The sequence below is a fragment of the Hypomesus nipponensis genome, chromosome 11 (genome assembly GCF_054491055.1).
Source record: "Hypomesus nipponensis isolate SF chromosome 11, ASM5449105v1, whole genome shotgun sequence".
NCBI lineage: Eukaryota > Metazoa > Chordata > Actinopteri > Osmeriformes > Osmeridae > Hypomesus > Hypomesus nipponensis.
In genome coordinates, this window is record NC_140371.1 from 22,771,648 (window position 1) to 22,790,152 (window position 18,505).

General features: G+C 50.5%; 2 protein-coding genes across 7 annotated transcripts in view; both read left to right on the forward strand.

Moving 5' to 3' along the window:
- klhdc3 (kelch domain containing 3) overlaps positions 1 to 5,209 on the forward strand; it is a 31,893-nt gene extending 26,684 nt beyond the window's left edge. For all 3 annotated transcript variants that reach the window (XM_084709399.1, XM_084709401.1, XM_084709400.1), the window contains exons 9-11: positions 711 to 784; positions 1,304 to 1,382; positions 2,953 to 5,209. In XM_084709399.1, coding sequence (XP_084565525.1) covers positions 711 to 784; positions 1,304 to 1,382; positions 2,953 to 3,019 — 220 coding nt within the window. In that variant the 3' untranslated portion in view covers positions 3,020 to 5,209. The remainder of the gene's footprint in view (positions 1 to 710; positions 785 to 1,303; positions 1,383 to 2,952) is intronic.
- Positions 5,210 to 5,336: 127 nt separating this feature from the next.
- Positions 5,337 to 13,928, forward strand: npas4l (neuronal PAS domain protein 4 like). Of its 4 annotated transcripts, none has more exons than XM_084709396.1 (11): positions 5,337 to 6,005; positions 7,171 to 7,421; positions 8,246 to 8,703; positions 9,582 to 9,745; positions 10,108 to 10,253; positions 10,423 to 10,522; positions 10,724 to 10,976; positions 11,091 to 11,200; positions 11,392 to 11,527; positions 11,639 to 12,948; positions 13,070 to 13,928. In XM_084709396.1, exons 3-11 carry the CDS (start codon positions 8,591 to 8,593, stop codon positions 13,096 to 13,098), a joined length of 2,361 nt encoding a protein of 786 aa, XP_084565522.1. In that variant the 5' UTR covers positions 5,337 to 6,005; positions 7,171 to 7,421; positions 8,246 to 8,590; the 3' UTR covers positions 13,099 to 13,928. The 4 variants fall into 4 exon arrangements, with proteins under 4 accessions (XP_084565522.1, XP_084565523.1, XP_084565524.1 ...); XM_084709397.1 differs by having other exon boundaries at positions 8,571 to 8,703; XM_084709395.1 differs by lacking the exons at positions 5,337 to 6,005; positions 7,171 to 7,421 and having other exon boundaries at positions 7,951 to 8,342; positions 8,571 to 8,703.
- Positions 13,929 to 18,505: the final 4,577 nt, after the last annotated feature.

Genomic DNA, 18,505 nt, shown 5'->3' on the forward strand with positions numbered 1-18,505 from the left:
TGCCTGCATGGCTGGCTTTCTACCTGTCTTTCTCCCAACTTCCTGTCTCTCTCGCTCTCGCTCTCTCTCGCTCTCTCTCTCTCGCTCCCTCTCGCTCTCTCTCTCTCGCTCCCTCTCGCTCTCTCTCTCTCGCTCTCTCTCTCTCGCTCGCTCTCTCGCTCTCTCTCTCTCTCTCTCTCTCTCTCTCTCTCTCTCTCTCTCTCTCTCTCTCTCTCTCTCTCTCTCTCTCTCTCTCTCTCTCTGTGTGTGTGTGTGTCTGCATGCCAGCCAAGGGACTTGCTCTTGAATGACTATGTTGCTGATGGAGGCTGCCGTGTATGGGGGCTGCGGAGGACATGTCTGCCCCCAACAGAGCAGCAGTCTACACTGTCCTGAAGACATGCTGGGATACTAGGTTCCAGCTGCTGGCGCTTGTTCTAGACTTCATCCAGATCCAGACCATAATGCCTCTAGAGCAGAATACCAGGGTGACCTGCAGTCTGAACATCTCACCCTGTGGGCTAAGAGACAGGAAGTAGGGGTGCAGGTTAATGGGAACTTCCTGTGTTTGAAGCCTCTACTTCCTGTCAACACCAACTGATGTCTTTGTGGTCTCCGTTGATAGGCTGAATCTATCTTGGCTTATTGATTCTGTCATTATTCAGTTTCAGTACAATTCAGCTACATAACCTCCTGTCTGGTCTCACTGCTGTGTCTGTGTCTGTGTCCAGCCCCTGTCCAGAGCAGGGCATGGGGGACGAGTTCAACCTGATGGACCACTCAGACCTGTACATCCTAGACTTCAGTAAGTACACACGCTGTCCTTGTCCTACCCTGCTGTCCTACCCTGCTGTCTCCTCATCACCTTCTCCCCTTGGAACACCTCATCCAGCAGCCCTGGTCTCACTCCTGGGCTCTGTCTCTCTCTGTGTTCTCTCTGTGTTCTGTCTCTGGCCTCTCTCTCTAGTCCATCTCTCTCTCTGGTCTATCTCTTTCCCCTGGTCTCTCTCTCTCTGGTCTCTCTCTCTCGCCTGGGCCTCCTCCTTCCCGGGACATGGCCATTAGAGAACATACTTCCTGTTGGCAGGGGGTCAGTCTGAGTGCCAGGAAGGTGTGTACTGGCAGTGCTCTCCTCCCCCCTGCAGCAGACCTCCCCCCTGCCAGGGCACACACATGCCAGCCCTGTGCCAGCCTGCTTATCCTGGCCCATATGGCTGCATGGCACAGGGAGCTACACTGTGTCTTGGAGGGGGGGGTGGGGTTGAGTGAGTCATCTTCTGTGACTCATGGTTTGACTCTGTTCACCTCCTGTGTGCCCTTGCAGCCCCTAATCTGAAGACGTTATGCAAGATAGCTGTTATACAGTACAGCCTGGAGCAGTCTGGACTGCCGCATGATATCAGGTAAGACCTCCCTCCTCACCTCTACCACACCCCCTCCTCCCCTCTACCACACCCCCTTCTCCCCTCTACCACACCCCCTCCTCCACTCTACCACACCCCCTCCTCCCCTCTACCACACCCCCTCCTCCCCTCTACCACACCCCCACCTCTCCTGTACAACACCCCCTCCTCCCCTCTACCACACCCCCTTCTCCCCTCTACCACACCCCCTCCTCCCCTCTCCCACACCCCCACCTCTCCTGTACAACACCCCCTCCTCCCCTCTACCACACCCCCTCCTCACCTCTACCACACCCCCTCCTCACCTCTCCCACACCCCCACCTCTCCTGTACAACACCCCCTCCTCTACCACACCCCCTCCTCCCCTCTACCACACCCCCTCCTCCCCTCTCCCACACCCCCACCTCACCTCTACCACACCCCCCTCCTCTCCTCCCTGTATAACCCCAGCTCCATCACCTTCTGATAACCCTTTTTCCTTCAGATGCATTTCTCAAGTTAGGATAAAGATGAGGGAACCTGATACTTAAAGAACTCCTGGAGTCCCTGCTCCCACCATCACCCCCCCCCCCTCTCTCTCTCTCTCTCTCTCTCTCTCTCTCTCTCTCTCTCTCTCTCTCTCTCTCTCTCACACCTCCTTCGTGTTGGCAGTTGTGTTTCTAACCCTGAGAGGTTTTTAGGTGGGGTCAGGAGGGGTCCTGTTGCCTCCCCCTTCTGATCTCTCTCTCTCTCTCACACACACACACACAGACAGACAGACACACACACACACACACACACACAGACACACACACATACACACACACACAGACAGACAGACAGACAGACAGACAGACAGACAGACAGACAGACAGACAGACAGACAGACAGACAGACAGACACACAGACACACACACACACACACACACACATACACACACACACAGACAGACAGACAGACAGACACACACACACACACACACACACACACACACCACTGCACAGCCAGAGCGGGTGAGAGGAGTGAGTGTGAAACTGGAGCCAGTGATAACAATCTGTGTGTTGACCTCTGACCTGTGGTCAGGTTGTTGTATTCCTGCTCCTCAGGTCCCAGCAGAAGCTCTCCTCCACACAGAGTGAGAGGACTGCATGGGTCCTCCCTCACAGACACACACATTACTGCTCATTTGATGCTGTATTGGATACAGTTCAAGGAAGACAGGAAGTCAAGGAGAGAGAGCTGCCACCATGTGCTTATCTCACCTTACTGGCCAGAGTCTTTTAGACTCTAAAGAAGCGCTGTAGTGGAATGGAGTCATGTTTAAGATGTTCTGCTCACACAACAAGAGCAGTGCTGTCTCTCTTCTACTATCATCTCTCTTCTGCCTGAGGAGGTGAGACAGCTTGTCTGGCTCCATCTCTCCCAGCATCATCCTCAATCTACACCTCGACCCACTTCTCTCTCCTCCTGCCTCTCTCTCCTCCTGCCTCTCTCTCCTCCTGCCTCCTGCCTCTCTCCTGACTCATGCCTCTCTCTCCTCCTGCCTCCTGCCTCTCCTGACTCATGCCTCTCTCTCCTCCTGCCTCCAGATGGGAGCTGTCAGCCATGACCACCAACAGCAACATCAGTCGTCCCATCTTCTCCTCTCACGGCTGACCCCACCTGGCTCCTGACCAACCACAACCTTCTCTCAGCCTTTCAGGAACACAAGCTTTTTTACTCAAGCTGGATCTGGACAGACTTTTGTACAGTTTGGATCAGGAGTCTTGGGTTTTGCTATATCCCAAGACCCGACAGCAGCTAAACTGTCCTGGTTGTTACATGAGCTCTGTAGAACACTGAGGGACTCTTAGGGTCTCGGGTTTCTAATGTTTCTGAAAGGTGCTCCTCTGACTTTTGGTTGTTCCATTTTACAGAACTCAATGAAAATCAAGTGGACTATTTAACATGACAGTATTACGTGCAGAAATAATCATTCAACACAGAATGTTTGTTATTTTTTGTAATGAAGATTTAGTTTTTCTCACTGCTCTGAAGAGTTAGAGACTGACCACAACGGAACAACAACTCTCTCTCGCTCTCTCTTGCCTCTCTCTCTCCAGCCTCTCAAGAAATCTAATCAGCCTATGATAATCATGGATTTTAAATCTACAATGAGGAAAAGGTGAAGAACAGAGAGGAAGGTTGTTGGTCGTCCCTCTGTGCCAGTCTCTCCCAGATGTGTGCTCGTGGGCCTCATGTTTAACCACCCTCTGACACTGACTCATCTCTGTACCAAGCTGCTCCCCCCAGAAGCTGTGTGTTCTGTACTCTAAACACACCTGGCTCAGTACAGAGGGACCAGTGACCTCAAGGTCACAACAGTATGTTACCTGTGTTCTGGCAGCTTGCCTGTTCACCTGCATCACCTGCCCATCACAAGGGGCTAGCTAGGTCCTTTTGAATGATCCAAAGTGTTGCCTTGTAGAGAGATCCAACCTTTTCCTGACACCAGTCTCAGGTTTATCTGACGTTGCTCCACTATTCATTTGCTAGTTAAACTGTATTTCCCCTGGTAAACAGTCCTGATGATTATTAGAACAGTCTCTCTGGGGTTTGAGAACATGGATTCTTCCAGCTGCTCAGTGCCACTAGCTGGGCAGCTTGCCACTCACCATTTGGCTCATTTTTCCAGCTAGTTGATTTTGTTTCAGTGCCAAATATACATTTGAATCAGAATGAGGGGTTGAGAGGTGGGTTGTTGGTGTTTACCTGTGTAACCCGTGGCCCTCGCTCCACCTGGACGATACTGGCCGGACCAGAGGACCCTGAGGCCCCGCTCTGTTCAGCCTGCTGTGAAGGAGGACCTTGGTGATGTCACGCAGCTCATGAGACACGGGTTTGGCATGTACCGGCGCTGCGCTCCTTCAACAACGATGTTCAAGGGTTAGGGTTATATTCAGGGTTAGGGTTATATTTAGGGCTGATTTGAGGAACATCCATAAGAACCAACAACAAAAAACTATTCAATAAAATGAACTCTGAAGTTTGAATTTAGTGATAATACTTTTCAGTCTCTGGTTACAGCCCCAAAAGATCAAAGTATTCCTGCAGATATGAGAAAGTACATAATTCTTTATTTAACTATTGGTTTTAAAATCTGGTTGGTTTGGGATTTTGGTTTTTGCATTTACAGATCAAGCCATTTTCCATGTCTGGCCTGACCTCTTCAGTGGTGGTGTAGTTCCTGTGCTCCCAGCTGCTCCTCTTCAGTGGTGGTGTAGTTCCTGTGCTCCCAGCTGCTCCACATCAGCTCCACTCAGGAGAGACCTGCATCAGCAGGCTCTTCCTGTCTAAACAGGAAGTACCGTACCCTAAAGGTCTACACTAACTGGTGTCCTCTCCTGTCCAGGCCTTACGGAAGAACATACTTGTGCTGCTTCTTGCCTCAGTTTCATTAAACTGTTTACGCGCAGGAGGTTAGACCATCAGACCCACTGTTAACGCACAGGAGGTTACAGAAATGATGTTTGTAGAAGGTGTATTCACAGACCAGCAGTGCCAACGCGACTCAGAGAGCTCCCGTGCTCCAGAGGGGAGGGACACCCAGGGGCATCTCTCCACCCTGCAATGTCCAGCCTGTAGTGGCCAAAGCTCTCACTGGGTCTGCCTACGAGTTTAACACCAAAATAAATGGACATGGAACATTTGTTTTGATTTAAGTATGGACCTTTTTTTTCCCAGGGGTGGATGACTACTTTGTGTGAATTTGAGGATTGGTTGGGCATCTCTGTGTGGCCAATGATAAGGGAATGGTGTTCTGGGAGTAAATTGTTGAATAAAGTCAGCAGGAATGAATGACTAAAAGATCAAGTGATTTCTTGAGTGCATTCAGACAATGTGAAGTACACCCACAAACCCTGCCAAAGCAAATCTAGGTTTCCTGTGCTATATGCTACAAGCGGTATACGTACTTGTATAATAAAATATGAAGATATATATTATTTTTTTAAGTATACATTTTGCCCGTAACTAATCACAACTGTTTTATTTCCCTTAGATTTGAGTAAATCAATGCATTTGTCCATGTTGACCTCTGTGCTGCTGAGGTCTGGCTTGTGGTCAAGGTTAAGTGGTGGCTTTTGTTACTTCTGATGATGGACATGGTATGGGGTGACTGGTCTGACTGTGTCTTCATCCTAATGGGGGTGTGTGTGTGTGTGTGTGTGTGTGTGTGTGTGTGTGTGTGTGTGTGTGTGTGTGTGTGTGTGTGTGTGTGTGTGTGTGTGTGTGTGTGTGTGTGTGTAATCTCTACCCTAAGGGAAAGGTACTTGGCCTCTCTGAGTCTAAGTTAGTTGTGTGAATGAGCTGAGGGTTGTTATGACTTGAAACCCCACACTGGGCCTCTGAGGAGTCTGAATCCTTCTGAGACGACTGCACATGAGGGAGCGTAAAGACTGTGATTGATTACAACACAATCCTTGTTGTCTGACTGATTTTAAACTAATCAGATTACAATAATCAATAACCTGCTACACGGTAATAATGAGTTCTTCAAATCCTAGTTTTCATCCAGATGTTTACGTTACCTCATCCCAAGAACAACCTGATCAAGAACATCCTCTGAACTCAGAGACTGTTGGAGCCCAGCGGCTGGACTGTTGTAAGACCCCCCCCCCCCCTCTCTCACAGTCAGCCTGTCTGGCCCCACCCAGACCACTCAATATGGCCCAGAGACTAACTGCTGGACTGGGATGGTGCATCATCCCTGCCCACCCCCCCTAGCTGTCTCCCCTTCAGCCCAGCACCCTGCCTCTCTCTGGGTGACCCCCACCCCCCCTAGCTGTCTCCCCTCCAGCCCAGCACCCTGCCTCTCTCTGGGTGACCCCCACCCCCCCTCCAGCCCAGCACCCTGCCTCTCTCTGGGTGACCCCCACCCCCCCTCCAGCCCAGCACCCTGCCTCTCTCTGGGTGACCCCCACCCCCCCTAGCTGTCTCCCCTCCAGCCCAGCACCCTGCCTCTCTCTGGGTGACCCCCACCCCCCCTCCAGCCCAGCACCCTGCCTCTCTCTGGGTGACCCCCACCCCCCTCCAGCCCAGCACCCTGCCTCTCTCTGGGTGACCCCCACCCCCCCTCCAGCCCAGCACCCTGCCTCTCTCTGGGTGACCCCCACCCCCCCTCCAGCCCAGCACCCTGCCTCTCTCTGGGTGACCCCCACCCCCCCCTCCAGCCCAGCACCCTGCCTCTCTCTGGGTGACTGGAGGCCTGCCAGTCTGCTCCTGTCTGTCACCAGCCGGCTGCTGGATCAGCGTTATCTGCAGTGCTAAGTGCCGCCACAGACGACAGGCCAACCCAGGACCAGCAGAGACAGTCAGGCCCGCCCGCAAACAGGACACACAGGAAGTGGGGTTGTGCTGGGGCTGGTGTTAAGGCTGTGGGTGGGGCTGGGGGTTGAGGCTGGGTTTGAGGCAGGGGCTGACCCCCTGTGTGGCCCCAGACCCAGGGGCCCATCCAGGCACTAATGCAGGGGACACTCTGCTCTCTAATTTCCCTCTGGTCTCAGAGAAACCTCGCTTGTCCTCCAGATTCAGACGTGTGTTTGGTCTGTCTCCAAATCACTCCTCCATCTGATCATTTCTCACTCAAGTTCTCGTTCCACCTCCCCCTCTTTAAACCCTGCTAAATAGAATAATTGATGGAAAAACTGGTGATGCTTCAAATAACAAATATTTTTTTTACTATTATTCTTCATTAACTGCTTCTGAGGCAATTGCATACCAAAAAACATTTGTAGCTCGATTTCAAAGTATGTTCCATTGAATTGTAGCTGTAGTCGGACAGGAGTTCCCCAGGTGGCAGGGTGACCAGTGTGATCCACACGTCCACACCCAGAGGAGGGCTTACAGACGCTGGCCAGGAGCCTCCTCTCAGCTCCTCTCCAGACCCCTCTCAGCGAGGGAGCTCAGACACCAGAGACACGTTACCGGTGCAAAGCTAACCGTCGACGCCAGTCTTCTGTCAAGACTCTCGCAGACAAACTACAGTCTTCTGTCAAGACTCTCGCAGACAAACTTGACAGTGAGTGTGGCCCTGCCCCCCTCCTCACCCCCCAGGGCCCCCCTCCTCACCCCCCAGGGCCCCCCTCCTCACCCCAAGCAGTGCCCCCCTCCTCACCCCAAGCAGTGCCCTCTCCCCTGGGGGTTCAGTGAGGACAGGTACAGAGACTGATGCCAAGAGCCAGACAGCAAAGAGGCTGGGGGACAAAGATTCTTGGTGTTTTTTGTGTGTGTGTGTTTGTGAATTCAGTCTTTACTACTTCTACATGCTTTTAACGTCATTATAAAGAGTGATCTGAAGGTTTAAAGGTAGACACCATTTCTTTCTTTATACTGATACGTTCTTCATTGACTCTTTGACAGCAAATAAACTCAGTCTTTTGCCTTCAATGTAAACTCAGTATTTTGCCTTCAGTGTAAACAAGTGCATTTGAGTTGATCTGAATCTCTTCCAATCCAAACAGTTTGATTCATTCTTTAAATTGGGTACGTCGATGTTCATGTACTTTTTAAAACATTAAGACCGTTAGTAAAAGTAAGTTGATATCCTGGCATATCAGTTTTTCTTTATTTGTATTCCGAAAAAAATATCGTCGTAAACTATTGTCTAAAATATGTAATGGTCCGTATAAATACAGTGATTACATTTTAATCTATATCGTTAATTTTAGAATGATTGTCTTAGTTTGTAATCTATTCAGAGCTACGCTTTCCTACAAACCACTGCTGCGCTCAGGGCCAGTCTGGCGGGGGTATTTTTAGAGCCCGCGTAACTAAATATATCCCATCACTTGTCCTTGCGTCACAACAAGTAACATTACACGTTTTTTTCTCCTCCCCTGCCAGAGTTTAAACAAAGCTATCGGGTTAATACTGAGTTAGACTATAAAGGGAGGGGACTCGAAGGCTTCACACACAAGCATCTAGATGCCAGCCTGTAGAGGTAAGGACTGTTTGGCGTTTAACTGAGCGCATCTTGCTGAGTCTAGTCGATCCTTAGTGAACAGTCGTTGCAAACTAGTTTCATATTTACAAAATTTTGTGGTTAAGCGATATAACACTAGGATAATTGAAAAAGTGTATGCATCACTACTAAAATCCTAATTGTTTTAGCTACTTGTTATTGCAGTTGAACTTGTTTTGATTTAAGTCCTGTTCCTTTAAACTACAGGTGGTGTTTAAATTTCAAAAATGACTATTTGTTGTGAATCCTGCACGAGTCCTTTGAGCGCCCAGTGTGGTTCTCCCACTTCGTCGCATCCTCGCGCTATGGAGACCCGCCAAACAAGCTGCAAAAGATTCAGGTCAGTAAAGCACGTTTCTATAACTCCGTCTGAACATTGTCTACAGTACATGTTCATATTTGTATTCTACTTTACCCCTTCCATATGTTGCCTTATCTATTAGATAGCTCTTTCTATGATTTGACTAGACTGAATATATTGCTTTTCAATATTTCAAAACATGTTAGAAAGATGCAATCACTTGACATAGAAGAAATTATTTGAATAGTCACAGTCTGTCTTTCTCAGAATGTCTTCTCTATATAAAAGTCAGCGAGAGAGAGAAAGTGAGGGGGGAGATAGATAGAGAGAGGGAGAGAGAGATAAGAGGAAGGGAGTGATAAAGAGAGGGAGATAAAGAGAGGGAGATAAAGAGAGGGAGATAGAGAGGGATAAGAGAGGAAGGGAGATAGATAGAGGGATGGAGAGAGAGAGAGATGAATAGAAAGAGGTCCTTGTGTGTGTGTATGACGTGGTTCCCTGTATGGAGGACACCCTCTTTATAAGGCAACAGAGGCTCCCTGGCCCCGCCTCCTCGCTGCTGACGCCCACGGCAACGCTCGCAGCCTGCCTATAAAAGCAGCGTGTCTGTGTGAGTGCCCAGACCCTCAGATCCCAGATGAGCGCCGAAACACTCACCTGCCTCTCACAGCCTACCACAGCCCCTTCCATAGGAACCATCCTAGCTCCAAGCTGTCAGGAAGAGGTGGCCCCAGGGCTGTCTGTAGCGAGGGCCAGGGTCAGACCCAGAAGACCAGACTCCCGGGAGCCTAGTGATGTGTTTCATACCTTCAGACCAGCAGTGACACTAAGAGATCCTTGCATTAAGCGTTAGAGACAGAGGATCAGAGAGAGGAGAGAGAGCCGCATCCTGACATGTCTGTCACGGTCCCCTGCAGGTCCACAAAGGGGGCGTCCAAAGCCAGGCGAGACCAGATCAACGTGGAGATCCGCAGCATGCGAGCCCTGCTGCCTCTGCCCCAGGAGGAGGTGGACAGGCTGTCCTACCTCCACTCCATGTCCCTCATCTGCGCCTTCCTCAGGAAGACCCTCCTGCTCCAGGGTAAGGCCTCAACCACCAGGAAACCTTTACAGAATCCATAGCCAATTCCAGACTTTACAGATACAAGCTTTTGTTAACCTCCTCACCTCAACTCACTGCACTTTGTTGGTAAACAAACGGGCTGAGCTCTTGTCTATAGCGTAGAGGAAGTGTGAAGGAGTCATGCTGGTGTGTGGGGGGTGTGGGGTGTGTGAGGTGTGTAACCCAGTGCTGGTCTGCTGTGGTGTGTGAGGTGTGTGAGGTGTCTGAGGGGTGTGGGGTGTGTGAGGTGTGTAACCCAGTGCTGGTCTGCTGTGGTGTGTGAGGTGTCTGAGGTGTGTGGGGTGTGAGGTGTGTAACCCAGTGCTGGTCTGCTGTTCCAGGGCTGTCAGCTGGACAGGGACGTGAGTGTGGCCTGCCTTGCGAGGCCTTCCTGAACGCTCTGCCTGGCTTCATCCTGGTCCTCAGCGCAGACAGCAGGCTGCTGTACGTGTCTGAGAATGTGTCTGATTACCTGGGATACTCCATGGTGGGTAGACTAGTCCACCTCTGTTGTTGTGTTTGTATCTGTGTGTATGTATCTGCCCCTCCTGTCTGGGAAAGGAAAGCAGGGCATTGTGGGGAAAAGGAAAGCAGGGCATTGTGGGGAAAAGGAAAGCAGGGCATTGTGGGAACTGATGTTGAATCTTCTTGTTCAGGTGGATGTTCTCCAGGGAGACTCTTTCTATGACATGGTGGAACATTCTGACCTCAAAGCTGTGAAATCTCATCTGCAGATGGACCCTACCTCATCCACAGGTAAAACACCAACTCCATTTAGAACTAAGTCACATGTATATTCAGCATGAGGAGCCTGAGGTGGCAGCTGCTTTGTGTGACCTGTCGTGTGACCTGTCGTGTGACCTGTCATGTGACCTGTCGTGTGACCTGTCGTGTGACCTGTCGTGTGACCTGTCGTGTGACCTGTCGTGTGACCTGTCGTGTGCTCTCCTTCTCCAGAGAGAAGCTTCATGTGCCGCATGCACACCTCCAAGTCCTTCAGGCTGCAGCACGGCAGCTGTTCCCTGCTGGTGAGGGGGCGCTACCACGCCCTGCCCCCCTCTTCCCAGCCGGGCTGTCCAGACCAGCGTGTGTTCACGGCCCTCTGCACCCCCACAGCTGACCGACAGGGGAGCAGTGCTGCCTCTCGCTCCCAGAACTGCTTTACCAGCAGCCACAGACCAGACATGACCTTCATTCAGCTGTCTGACAGGTACAGACCACGTCTCTATCACACTGCCTTCCATCTCTGTTGTGATTGGTTGGTGTGGACAGGGGGCGGGCCGCTGGTTCCCTGTGTCATGTCTTCCTTTTGCTGGGTCCACAGTGTGCTGTTCCACTTGGGCTGCTCTGCAGAGGAGATGATTGGTCGGTCCTGGTACAGCCTCCTCCACCCAGACGACCTCTCCTTGGGGGCCAGCTCCCACAAGAATCTAAGTAAGTATAAAATATCCCAAAATATTTAAGAAGTCGTGTGCAGTAATCTCAGACTTATCAAATTGAATAAAATCGAATTAACTTGTATATCCCTTTTAGCAGTGTCATAGAATGATTTCCATGCGCCCATAGAACTGCACCTACACCAACCTGTACCCTCAACCTAACCCCTTGTGTTGATGATTCTTCAGTGCAGGCAGAGGAGGGATCTCAGGTGGAGATGGTACTGAGACTGCAGAGCAGAGAGCTCAGCTGGAACTGGCTCTACATCTGTGCCACCAGGGACACTGGAGGCCAGGGAATGAACTGCACAAACTACACCGTCAGGTGAGGAACACTGTGATTAGTCCAGCATCTTTAGCTGGTTCTAATGAGTATCTTTCCTCTCAGACAGAATGAGACACTGTACTGAGCAGATTCCTCTTTCTCCTTCTGCAGTGAAACTGAGGCGGCATATCTCAGGCAGAAAATCCACAGTGACACCTACTGCCCCTCTTCCACCCCCCAGCTGTCTCTGGGCCAGGGGAACTGCCCCGGGAGGGGTTCCAAGAGGCAGAGGGGTCCCAGCTGTGAGGACCTCCAGCCCAGGGCCAAAGCGGCGCGTTCGTGGGACCCAGATGTCTATTACATGACGTGTTCCTCCTCAGACAGTGTCTCTCCCTCCTCCACCAGCGACACGCACGCCTTGTTCTGCACCCCTCCTTACAGCCCCATCTCCTCCCGCTCCCCTCCGCAGCAGGAAGACACTAGCTCAGACTTCCTGTTGGACGTGTACAGCTACACTGAGCAGCTGCTGCCCTCTCCTGATAGCTCTCCTCCGTACCACCCCCTCCCTGACCCCCACCCTGCCCACCTACCCCTCCCGCTGGGCCTGGAGCAGGCCTACGACCAGGGGGTCTACTCCCTCCCTGACCCCCACCCTGCCCACCTACCCCTCCCGCTGGGCCTGGAGCAGGCCTACGACCAGGGGGTCTACTCCCTGGCTGGACCCCACTCTCCAGAGTCCTGCCCGTCTCCCAGCTGTGATTACCCAGACTGCACTGCTGACGCTCACCTGGTGCCTGACTGCCTGTCTGTGTCTGACAGTGAGAACTGTGCAGACTGTGCCCTCCACCCAGAAGACCCCCCCCTCCCTGTGCAGCCACCAGGGGGCGCCAGCTCCTTCCCAGCTCAGCACGTTCCCCAGGCTTTGACCCACGACCTCTCACCCACCTCCACCTCTTCCTGCCAGTACAGCGAGAGAGAGCAGGAGGAGATCAGCATCCTGGCCCAGCAGATCTCCTCTCTGGCCAGCAGCTTCGACAGGTACCACACCCTGAGCCCAGTTGGGCCTCCCAGCCAGCCCCCCTCAGCCCCTACCCTGCCCTCAGCGTGTGACTGGGTACAACACCCTCCCCCTGTCCTTCCACCTCTCAAACCTCAACTGGTCCTGGACGAAGGCGTATTCGACAGCATCCTGAACGATCTGGACATGGTTCCAGAGAAGGAGGTCATGCCTCCCTGCTTCAGCCACCAGGCGGGGCCACGCTGTGGGCTGGAGGTATCCCAGAGCAGACCCCTGGATGTGGGCTCGCTGCAGCAGACTCCTGGCCTGTCTCTTTCCTCCCTGGTGGAAAGTCTGGATCAGTTCAGCCCAGCCTTCAGCCCCCTGGACACCCTCGCCCTGCCTGCACCATGCCACCATCAACACTCTGAGTTGCATCAACTCAACCATTACCTGCACACCAGCCTCCAGCAAGGTAACCAAGGTAACCACACCTGAACATCAACACTTTGGATGGTCTTTTAGTGATCATGATGATTTTAAATTAATACAATAATTAATACATTAGGGTATTAATCATTCATGTAATTCCCTTCTCTTTCCAGATGGGCTTGTTGAAGAATCCATGTACTGAAATGAGTCCATGACTTACAGTACAACCATTCGTATGACATATTGTCAAAGCAGTCTGGGGCTTCTTGGCTGGATTCAAAGAAGACTTTGAAGACGTGTTTGTCCTGCAGACGGTAGCTGGTTTCCCCACTCCTCTGAAGAGACTCGGGATGTCCTCGTTTTGAGGCTGCCTTATGGACCATCATTACCATGGTAGTCATGTTACCATGGTAGTCATGTTACCATGGTAGTCATGTGATCATTGTTGTTGGGTTACACACTTCCCTGACATTCATTCCTGTAAACAACTGTTATTAAACCTTGGTACTGATGTTCTTGTTATTTCTAATGTTTGTTTGGTGTTTTAAGGTATATATATATATATTTGTAACACTCTCCAATAGGGAGTTTATGAGTATTACTCTAAAGTTGAGAGACCAAAATATACTACTGAGCACTTTGTTAATGTTACTGTGCTGTTTAAGGTGTTGTACAGGATAATATGTGGTACGTAACTCTAAAGCCCTGATCAGTTTGACGTCAACCGTTCATGAACTACCTCAACTGTGCCTCTAGGGTATGTAACTATGGTTACATTACTGTTGCTATTTATAGTATTTATGGGTAGAGACACTGTTATTTAGAGCTCCTTTGTGGAAATGATGAATTCATTCAATCAGTTCAATTTCATTTGTATCAGTGTCTACAAAAAAGTACACTTTGCAAAATATCTTAAAGGTGTTTCTTTTGTAATTAAGAGAGCGTCTCTCTCCAATGTGATTATACGGTTTGTGTTTTTGCTATTTCTTTTTGTAATTTTACAATGATAATTAATTAAACCAATCAACTGTGCCTTGCCGTCTGGTCTAGTCTTGCCCAATGATCATTTGTTGATAGTTCCCTCCAGATTCAGCACTAGACAGCTCCACAGAAACGTGTTTGGTCCTCTAGCGCCACCCATTGGTTAGTGCTGTATTCAACAAAAGAGAATATTTTTCCACTGAAGTAGATTGGTATTTAATTTAAGAGTGCTTTGACCTGTCCATTATCACATCAGCACAAACGTGAATAACAATTAATGACTGATTAATAATAAAATGTCTCTTGACTCCTTGGTGCAGGTGTTGACCAGATGTGTTGAGAATGCCTCCCTACAGCAGCTCAACCCCTGGGCCCCTGGAGGTCAGGAGGTCAGGAGGCAGCTGGAGGGGCAATCTCAGCAGCCCTGACAGAACCCTCCTCAGCGAGTGGCTGGTCTGTACTGTGGACAAAGCTCACCAACCTGTTCACATGTTGACATACACAAATGACCTCACAAAGTTAAACAATCAGATGAATTGATCTGCAGTTACAGTGACACAGAGGGGGGAGAGAGAGAGAGATCAGGCCAGGAAGATGAAGGTACAGGAAGAAAGTCATAAGACTAAAGAGTGTAGGAGATATTTCTTCAGTGATGCGCAACATATGGTTTGGTGCACATTGAGCCCAAATGCATTTTGGCACAACACTTAATACATGCTGCATGTCCTTCTCCTCACACCTGTCCTGCCCGGCTGCTCCCAGGGACAGCTTTTATCATTTCTCCTTCACTCCTCCCTCCACCTCCTTCACTCCTCCCTCCACCTCCTTTCTCGTGCAGATTTTGATATAGTTTGATGGCTCGCTGAGAGGAGAAAGAGTCTGTTGGGAAGCCGTCCAAACATGATGAGAATCCCTCCCTGGACTTGGCAGCCTGCAGGACGCGCTTCCACCTGCCACCACAAGGGGGTGTGAGAGCTCAAACTCCGGGGTGGGTCTCTGGAGGCTACATGCAGGTCCCCAACCTTATCAAACTGCTCTCACTTGCTGTTGTGTTTGTCTGCAATGCTTGTCTGCAATCTCACTGTGTCTCTAAGATCTCACTGTGTCTCTACGATGATCTCACTGTGTCTCTAAGTATCTACAAAATAGTCATTGTGTTCATTTAAAAGACATTAATGATTGTTTAATGTTTGTGACTGATTTGTATCTGAGTATTGGACTGTTGCTGCAATTATTACCTGATATTGCTGCCCTCAGCATGGTACAAAAAAGAAATGGCCCTTGCATTTTTGCTCAGACCGGCCCACCACAATCGGTCAGACTGAGGGGTGGAGCCTGTTAAGAGATGTGATTGGGCCAGCCCAGTGTCAGTATGGACAATAAGACAATGGGCCGCTGACCCTGCTTTATGGGCCAGTCGTTGGCCAATTTTAGGGTTATAAAAAAAATATATATATATATATTAAATATTATATCATATCGGCCCCAAGTCTGTGGCCCCACCAGGCATTAGCCCGGTGTGCCAGATTACCAGAGCAGGCCTGCTGCCTGCTATCTGCTTACTCTGGAGCGTTTTTTGTTTGCTCGTGTTGAGTAATTTGGGATTTCAGTCTCTCAGCTGTGGGTGGTGCCTGGGAGCTGTTAACGACACAGTACCAAATGGGTTACTAAGTATGCTCTGGTCTGTCCTATTGATTATGGATGAAATACATGACAGCACAATTAGCAGGAAGAAAGACTGCCTTGTGTTCACATGCACAGAGTTACGGTGCAGTTGGCTGTGTGTCTGTATGTTGCTTTCACAAGGGGCCTGCTGGCACATAGACACTTTCCGGTGAAAGGAAATTCTCTTCTTGTCAAGACAATGTCCCGTGCTGTCCAGAAACCAATGCACTTCTCCATGAATCAGACTGAGTTCAGCATCTGGCAGCCTGGGTCTGCATCATGAGAGTTCAGCATCTGGCAGCCTGGGTCTGCATCATGAGAGTTCAGCATCTGGCAGCCTGGGTCTGCATCATGAGAGTTCAGCATCTGGCAGCCTGGGTCTGCATCATGAGAGTTCAGCATCTGGCAGCCTGGGTCTGCATCATGAGAGTTCAGCATCTGGCAGCCTGGGTCTGCATCATGAGAGTTCAGCATCTGGCAGCCTGGGTCTGCATCATGAGAGTTCAGCATCTGGCAGCCTGGGTCTGCATCATGAGAGTTCAGCATCTGGCAGCCTGGGTCTGCATCATGAGAGTTCAGCATCTGGCAGCCTGGGTCTGCATCATGAGAGTTCAGCATCTGGCAGCCTGGGTCTGCATCATGAGAGTTCAGCATCTGGCAGCCTGGGTCTGCATCATGAGAGTTCAGCATCTGGCAGCCTGGGTCTGCATCATGAGAGTTCAGCATCTGGCAGCCTGGGTCTGCATCATGAGAGTTCAGCATCTGGCAGCCTGGGTCTGCATCATGAGAGTTCAGCATCTGGCAGCCTGGGTCTGCATCATGAGAGTTCAGGAGGTGGACACAGAGGGAGATGCTTCTGTGTTACAGCTCAGGTACTACTGACTTACCAGCCCTGTTGAAAGGTACCACAGTAACGATACCGTATTAGTACTGATCCCTGTTGAAAGGTACTACAGTAACGATACCGTATTAGGACTGATCCCTGTTGAAAGGTACCACAGTAACGATACCGTATTAGGACTGATCCCTGTTGAAAGGTACTACAGTAACGATACCGTATTAGGACTGATCCCTGTTGAAAGGTACTACAGTAACGATACCGTATTAGGACTGATCCCTGTTGAAAGGTACTACAGTAACGATACCGTATTAGGACTGATCCCTGTTGAAAGGTACTACAGTAACGATACCGTATTAGGACTGATCCCTGTTGAAAGGTACTACAGTAACGATACCGTATTAGGACTGATCCCTGTTGAAAGGTACCACAGTAAAGAAGGCTGACTTGTGTGGGTGATGAATCAGGAGAGGCAGCTGCCTCAGAGGCAGGATCTCTCTGCCTCGATGCCTGTCACCTGGAACCCTGGTAATTTCCCCTGGGCATCGTGACCATGACACTGACAGAGCCACATCCATCCAGTTCTGGGAGAGGACCGGGATATACCTCTCTCCACACACACACACACACACGTGCAAACACAGGCACACAAGCACTGAGCCAAGGGAGACATTTTACATTTGATCAAGCAGTGAATTCTATATGCAACCTCCACTGTTGGTTATTTGCTGCAAGGTAGAATCTGGTTGTTGAGCTGTGGAAGAGAAGTGAAGGTGACGCCCACACACACACACACACACACACAAGCTGTCTCTCAGGCTCTGTGACTCCCATTAATGCATGTCAATTATGAACACAGACACCCCCTCCCTGCCTCATGAGAGATTAATTTAATAAACTCCTCGGCTTACAGAAGAGGGAAGATGATTCTGTTTGATTGAGTGATGAGCTGCAGTCACACGAGCGTCTGAACCACGTCTGGGAGCTGTCAGCTGACAGTCCAGCCAGCCGCCGTCCAATCAGGTGAACATCTCTGGACTGGAGATGATGGGGAGAGAGGAGATGACATCAGGGCAGTAAACCATCTTGGATGAAGTCCTGTAGAGCTCCACATGTTAGACTGATCCAGTCCTGTAGAGCTCCACACGTTAGACTGATCCAGTCCTGTAGAGCTCCACAAGTTAGACTGATCCAGTCCTGTAGAGCACCACACGTTAAACTGATCGTGTCTTTGATATGCTGCCCTGCAGGCTTCTTTTCTTTTTCACATAATTACATTTCTTTCTTCTCCGGTCGGAGAAAGTTTTGAGAATTGAATTGGATATTAATTTGAATTTAAGACAACAGAGGCTCGGGTGGCTCGACGGTGCCTCCAGTCATCAGCTTGGGAGGATGCTTCTCTGATCTGTGCAGCTGATCGTGGGGTCTCCTTCAAAGGGATGTCTCAGGTCTCTGGTTGTATGTGTTCTGTGTTTACGTCTGACTGTTTGACATATGATCCACCCGCAAGTTCGCTCAAGGTCAGGAGCAGCTGTGCTGGTGGAGCTCTTCTGTGATGATGTTCACCCCCCCTCCTCCTCTCCAGGGTTAGGGTTAGGGAGAGATGTTCACCCCCCCTCCTCCTCTCCAGGGTTAGGGTTAGGGAGAGATGTTCACCCCCCCTCCTCCTCTCCAGGGTTAGGGAGAGATGTTCACCCCCCCTCCTCCTCTCCAGGGTTAGGGTTAGGGAGAGATGTTCACCCCCCCTCCTCTTTTCCAGGCCACAGCAGCATGTCTGCGGTGCCTCATGTCCTCATTGTTGCCACTGTTCGGAATGAGAGAAGAGAGAGAGAGAGAGAGAGAGAAAGAGAGAGAGAGAGCATCCGCTCTGCCACGGGCCAGGATGCTGCTCCTGTAATTGGGTTAAACAAACAGAACCCAAATAGAAACAGTCAACAGCCCCTCCTGAAGCATCAGCGGAGGAGCTCTGCCGCGCTGACGCTCTGACGCTCTGATGATGCTGATGAGGAGGGGCGTGGCCCAGCAGGGTGGCCCAGCAGGGTGGCCCAGCAGGGCGTGGCCCAACACAACAAGTACAACACAAACGTGAGCTCTGAGTGATGGACTTGCATGTTGTGATTTGTTT